The sequence below is a fragment of the Suncus etruscus genome, chromosome 9 (assembly GCF_024139225.1).
Source record: "Suncus etruscus isolate mSunEtr1 chromosome 9, mSunEtr1.pri.cur, whole genome shotgun sequence".
Lineage (NCBI taxonomy): Eukaryota > Metazoa > Chordata > Mammalia > Eulipotyphla > Soricidae > Suncus > Suncus etruscus.
Window position 1 is genome coordinate 7669870 of NC_064856.1, and position 6744 is coordinate 7676613.

The window sequence follows — 6744 nt, forward strand, 5'->3', positions numbered from 1 at the left end:
AATGTTATTATTCAGAGGAGGCGCAGGGACTGAAGTACAATGGGTAGGGTTCTTGCCTTGCATGTGGCCAATTTGGGTTTGGTCCCCAGCATCCCACATAATAGCCCAAGTACCACTAGGAATGATTCCTGAGTACAGAACAAGAAGCAATCCCTGTGCATTGCCAGGTGTGGTCCCAAAACAAGCAAAACAAATCAAAGAAGGTATGCAAGAAGACCATAGTGACATGGGGGGCCCTAAGTGGAGGCCTCCCCAGGAGCCACTTATGGATATTCTTTTTTTTTTTTTTTGGATCACACCCGGCGGTGCTCAGGGGTTACTCCTGGCTGTCTGCTCAGAAATAGCTTCTGGCAGGCACGGGGGACCATATGGGACACCGGGATTCGAACCAACCACCTTTGGTCCTGGATCGGCTGCTTGCAAGGCAAACGCCGCTGTGCTCTCTCTCCGGGCCCGGATATTCTTGATTATGAAGGTCTGGACTCCCAATTTGGGGCTGTCCAGAGAGATTACTGCTCATGGAAAAAGTGTAAAATCATTCAGTACTTTTAATTCAAAATGAAAAAGCCACATTTTATCCTACTTTATGAAGACTTTTTTTTTTTTTTTTTTTTTTTTAGGGGGGATTGGGCCACATCCAGTGATGCTCAGGGGTTACTCCTGGCTATGCACTCAGAAATTGCTCCTGGTTCAGGGGACCATATGGGACGCTGGGGATTGAACCAAGGTCCATCCTGGATTGCCAAGTGAAAGGCAAACACTCTATTGCTGTGCTTTCGCTCCAGTCCCTTATAAAGACTTCTTGATCTTGATGGGCTGATGGAGCAGGGGGTGGCCCAGTGACTTTCCTCAGCTGTTCACTGGGCATGTACCAAACCCCTGAGGAAGTACAGAAGCCTCCAACCATGCACATACTTGTGAGTAGTGGTGGGCTGAATACCCCACACTCCCAATCCATCAAGGACAGAATCCTTGTTGATGATGAGAACGAAACAGGGGCACAGGTAGAACCAACACCTGAGCTGAGTTCTAGACTCTTCAGCACAGTCATGAGGAGGACAGGGACAGGGACATGAAGGGACAAAAGGAAGGGGAGTCGCAGACTGTCAGCACAGCAGTGGAAGGAGAAGGGTCTGAGCAGGCTGGCAGCGAAGTAAGGAAGTGAAGTTGGGGCCTGAGCTGCTGACTGCAGCATCTCAACGTGTCATGTGTGGCAGCTGCAGGCTAGAGCAGTGTGTCCTGCCATTTGTCCTGGTCTGGCTACACAGCAGCAATGGTGAAAAGCCCCAGACCCCTGTGTGCCTGTGTGTGTTTGGGGGTGAGAGGTGGGATCAGCGGGGCCAGGCAGTGCTGAGTTCCTTCTCCAAGGCCTGGATGAACTGCTCGTTGAGGAAGAGCAGCTGGCCATGCGGCAGGAAGCGGGACAGGATGGCCTCGATGCGTTCGGCCCGCAGCAAGAGATTGGTGTTGGGGGTGAGCAGCCGGAGATGTTCCAGGAGGAGGCGTGCCAGTAGCCGGAGTGTGCTCTCAGCCAGCAGCAGGTTTTCGTGGGCTTCCAGCACCAGGACAAAGCCCAAGGACAGCACACCCAGCCACAACACTGTCCGAGGCTCCCGGAAAGGATCCCCCATGCTTAGGCCGAAGACTCCTTGCGGGGCTTCATGCAGAGGAAAAGGCTCGTCAGAGGACTGGGGCAGTGGGTCCAGAGAGGCATGGCCAGATGCCTGTAGCTGCAGCCGCCACATGCTCTCCACCTGCCTGGAAGAAGGCTGGTCAAGGACTTCTGCTGTCTACCCCAGCACCCCACCCTGGGCTGTTCCTCTCTTCACTGCCCTGCCGCAGAAAACTCATCACAGGGGCTGGAGCAATAGTGCAGTCCATAGGTGCTTTACTTCCACATAGCTTTATCCAGGTTCTGGGGATCTTTCCAGGATTCTAGCCAGGAGTGATCCCTGAGCCCCAAACTAGAAATGAACCCTGGGCACAGCCAAATGTAGCCCTCCAAAAATGAAAGAAAAATAAAACTCTTGGACTGGAGCGATAGTATGGCCAACCTGGGTTTGATCCCCAGTAGTCTATATGGTTTTCTGAGCTTGCAAGGAATAATTCCTCAGCACCACCTTATGGCCCCCCCAAAAAGAGAGAAAGAAACCTCATTACAATCAGCTGGAAGAATATGGGGCTGGGCTGTAGTTACCTGGCCACTGCCAAGATCTGCTCCTTACGAAGGAGCCTGTCCCTCTCAGCTCCATGTGGCCGGAGGTCATCTGGAGACTTCTCAGCACCAAATACACAGGAGTAGAGCACTCGGCAGAAGCTTGTATCTTCGGCATGTGCAGTGCCCAAGGTGTGAATAAGGAAGGCATGAACCATGGTGCAAGCACAGTGCTACAGGGAAGACAGAGACATTGGTGAAAACATATGAAAAGCCTGCAGGGAAGGTAACTTTAGGAAAGGTCTGGCCTAGCAGAGTCTGGGAACATGAAAGGTAGTCATATCCCTCCCCCTGCATGAGTGAGTAGTCCCAACTTCTGAATGATAATTTTTAGTCAATAATTCCTCTACCCCTAACCCCTAACCAATCTAGCAGTGAAAAGAGCTCAGGTGAGAGGCCAGACAGATAGTACAGTGGTGAGGGCACTTGCCTTGCACATGGCCAACCTGGATTCGATCTCTACCAACCCAAATGATTCCTTGAATTCTTCCTGAGTGAAGAGTCAGGTATTACCTGAGCACTGTGGAGTGTAGTCAATTAAAATAAAAGGGGGTGTGAGAGGGTTTCAGGACTAGAGAGATGGTTTAAGGGGCTGGAGCCCATGCCTTGTATACAGGATATCAGGGTGCACTACAGGATCTTCCAAACACACCTGCAGTCATCCTTTAACACTTTTCTGGGAGGAACCCCCAGGTCAAACAGGTATGACACGTCCCAAATAAAGAGATGAGTTACAGTTCAATAAAGGGCATTATAAAGACAAATGGAAACACTGTTAGAGAATAGTCTTGATCAACGTGACCTGATTCTGAACACAATAGAATTCTAACTAATTCACAAATTACTGTAGTAGAATGCCTGTCTTGAATACAGGCAGGGGATGGGAAGGGGGGAGGGGGTAATGTTGCACTGGTGAAGGGGGGTGTTCTGGTTATGACTGTAACCCAAATATGATCATGTTACTTAAATAAAAAATATATTTAATAATAAAAAAAAAAGAATTCTAACTAATTCTAAAGGTGTTATCTATCCTAGCTGCAAGGAACTGACCAAATGAGCTCCGAGAACTCTTTCTAAGAAGTCTTGAAGTCGTCTATAATTTTGACATGATTTTAGGATGAAATGATGATTAAGAATTATGTCTGTCCTTTATATATTTATTTATTGATTGTTTTTTGATGTCCTTATTCTGATGTAGATATTGAAGTTGATGTCTCCCTTTTATTTTATATTATTTTATCTTATCTTTCTCTTTCTTTTTTGCACTCCGGCATGATTTGATTTCAGAACCGAGACTATTGTGTGGTGCTTCTCTTTATTGCTGTAGGGCTCACTGGATATTTAATTTGACATTTATTTTTGTATTGTTATGGTATTTCAATTACCTTTTTCATGTTCTCTCTCAAACTGAGGTTGATAGCCACTAGAAGGACTCCACCCATTTTCAGCATATTTTAATTTTTTTTCTTATTCTTTACCCCATTCTATTGCTTTTCTTTCCCTCAAACAAAACCACATAACTCGATTTATCTAGCTTAGCCTCTCAAATAGAGGGAGAAACAAGGGAGGGCACCAGGACTAAACAGATGTATGATCACTGATAGTAAGCTAGACAAAGAGGGGACCACCTACTCTAGCAGCCTGGGGGGTGATGGTGGGGGATATGGGTTGCAGAAAGAGAACAGGGAAGTGGGGAGGACAAATTTGATGGTGGGTGTTGCCCTGATTCAATGCTAATATGTACCTAAAATATTAATGTGAAAGATACGTAAGCCACTATGATCAAAATAAAAAAAAAAGAATTATGTCTGTCCCTTAACACTGAGATTTTTTTTGGGGGGGGGGGGGTTTGGGCCACATCCGGCGGTGCTCAGGGGTTACTCCTGGCTGTCTGCTCAGAAATAGCTCCTGGCAGGCACGGGGGACCATATGGGACACCGGGATTCGAACCAACCACCTTAGGTCCTGGATTGGCTGCTTGCAAGGCAAACGCAGCTGTGCTATCCCTCCGGGCCCAACACTGAGAAGATTTAAACAACAACGACCTGCGTACTGGACAGAGCTTTCTGTATTGCCCATTAATTGTGAGTTGAAATTAGATGCTGCTCCGCACCATCCTGACTTCAATGTAGGATATACAGATTCCAGGACCTTCAATACAGAAACATGAGACCAACAACAGAGACTGTGAAAAATATAACTGTATGGGCACTACAGACAATGACCGGAATTGGACAAACTAGTTTGCCTGGAGCCTAGAAATGGTCTTATGTCAGGAAACTTCAGGGGTAGGGTCTCCTTGTACTTAGGCCAAAGTTTTTCCTTTCCATGACCCCCATACTTTGGTGGGCCCATGCAAACGATAATTGCCACACTAACATTGTTTTTACAGTGCTCCTTTGACTCTAAACCTTTAAGAAACCACTAATAAAATTCCTGGAACTGCAAAAAAAAAAAAAAAAAAGGTTTGCATTAGTGTTAACATATATGCTTTTAGTTACACTAGCATTCTGGAGGATAAAGGAGGGAGATAAGGGATATATACTTGGGAACAGGGATGAAGGGAGGACAACACTGGTGGTAGGAAGGTCCTCATTTATTGTCACTGTGTACCTTGAATATCACTGTGTAAGATTTGTAATTCACTTTGGCCACAATAAAAATAAAAAAAAAAGAAAAAAAGAAAAGTAATAAAATAAGTGTAGAAAAAAATAGAAAAAAAATAAATGAAGGTGGCATTGCAAAAAAAAAACTATGTCTGTTGCTTATTAAACCTTCTGCTAGGCCTTTAATGAGTTAACTGGTGATTCAATGATTTTCAAAAACATTCTTGCTACTGAACCTTTCCTTTCTCTTCCATCTCGTTAGTTTTTCTATTTTTAAAATAACTTTGCCTTTGTTCTTCCTGAAACAAATGCATCATGGTCAATTGTGTCAACGATGTGATATATTTCCTTTAAATAAATTTAAAAAAGAAATAAAAGAATTATGCCTGCCTCTGCTTTAGGCAGAGAATCAACAGCTGTCGTTAGGCTGGGCTGTCAGTTTAAACTCGGCCAAAGGAAGAGTCCGCACCCCACCCCACCCCCTGCCTGTGGCTCAGGGGAACAGCATTTGCCTGGCCAGGGTTAGTGAGAATCAGTTCCAGCCCTGGCACTGCCACCCCCCTGCCCCAAAAAGGTGAATGAACCTTGCAAGTGCATTTCAACCCCAACCAATGTACCTGGCCGGGACGTCAAGACCATACCAATGAAGACGGGGGGTAATATTTTTAAAAAACTGTTCAAAAGGGGAAAATGGGCCGGAGAAAAAAAACGGAAAGCTTATGAAATCACTAGAAAAACTCGGACCGCAGCCAGGAGATCCTGGAAATCCTCCAGGTCCAAGAAAACTTGATCCTCGACATCTAATCCTGTACCCTGAACCCCTCCTCCTGCAGGAAGAATGGCATCGACCATGAAGTCATTGACACGCGCCACGCCGCAGCGCGGTGGCTTGTGGGAGATGTAGTTCCTGACGCCTACGGCCCAAGTCTGAGTGGACCTCTCGGGCGGAGTCTATGGCTCCTGGAGGCCCCGATCTCTGTTCTCGAGAACTCACACTCACCCTTCTTTCCAAGCCCTCAGAGTTCTAAGGGCGCCGCTCCACTCGGCACTCGGCGACAGCGGAGAATGGCGGCTCCGACGCCAGTGGACTTCCGGCGCAGCAAACGCAGACGCGCATGCGCACAAGCGCCGGTGCGGGGGCGGGGCCTGCCGCCGAGGGTTCGGCGGTCGGGCGTGTGGTCCCTCTCGGCCCGAAGAGCATCTTCATCCGTCGGCATCTTCGTCCTCCCTGCCGAGGAGCACCGCCTCCGGCCCTGCCCCGGGGTGCACGCGCTTCCTCCCTTGCTTGCGGGAGAATGCAGGCTTTCCTTCTCCGCTGGCGTCGGCCCATCTCCGGGTTTAGTCTTCGACGGCCCAGCCAGCCGCGAGGGGGCGCAGCGAGCAAGCAGAGCGAGGGCTGGTGGGCTTGGTGCTGGGTGCTGGGTGCTGGGTGCGTGGTGCTTGGGACTTGGTGGTGTGGAGTCGAACAGACTCATGTGCACGGGAACCGCAGCCTCCGGGTTATGCCCTTGGAAGTGATCATTTCATTTTATTTTTTGTTTATTGATTTAATATTATTTATAGATGTTAAATATTTAGACAAATATTTAAAATGATAAATACATGTTTTAATTTTTTATTTTAATATTTATGTATTTATTTATTTATTTTGGGGTTGGGGTTACACCTGGCAGCGCTCAGGGGTTCCTCCTGGCTCTTTGCTCAGAAATCCACCGAACTATAATCCCACAGCTCCTAGGGCCTCTGTGCTCTGAGTAATGGCTTCTTATGTCCCAGGTGGTTTCTTTGCCACTGATCCATTTCCAGACCTTGTGCCCCTTTTCTTGCCCTTTCTTTTTTTGTTTTGTTTTGTTTTGTTTTGTTTTTGTTTTGGGGGCACACCCGGCGGTGCTCAGGGGTTACTCCTGGCTGTCTGCTCAGAAA

At 47.4% G+C, this 6744-nt stretch overlaps 1 protein-coding gene across 1 annotated transcript; it reads right to left on the reverse strand.

Moving 5' to 3' along the window:
- Positions 1 to 926: 926 nt before the first annotated feature.
- AP5S1 (adaptor related protein complex 5 subunit sigma 1) lies at positions 927 to 5868 on the reverse strand. Its single transcript, XM_049779390.1, has 3 exons — positions 5822 to 5868; positions 2198 to 2388; positions 927 to 1758 (listed from the first exon to the last, which is right to left on the reverse strand). The coding sequence occupies exons 2-3, from the start codon at positions 2371 to 2373 to the stop codon at positions 1332 to 1334; spliced, it is 603 nt and encodes a 200-aa protein (XP_049635347.1). The 5' UTR covers positions 2374 to 2388; positions 5822 to 5868; the 3' UTR covers positions 927 to 1331.
- Between the last annotated feature and the right edge of the window lie 876 nt (positions 5869 to 6744).

Bases quoted from the DNA above. Each gene is read 5' to 3' on its own strand.
- AP5S1 (XM_049779390.1), bottom strand. From the start codon at position 2,373: ATGGTTCATGCCTTCCTTATTCACACCTTGGGCACTGCACATGCCGAA. The intron at 1,759-2,197 runs GTAACTACAGCC...GCCTTCTTCCAG, and splicing joins CAGATCTTGGCAGTGGCCAG to GCAGGTGGAGAGCATGTGGC.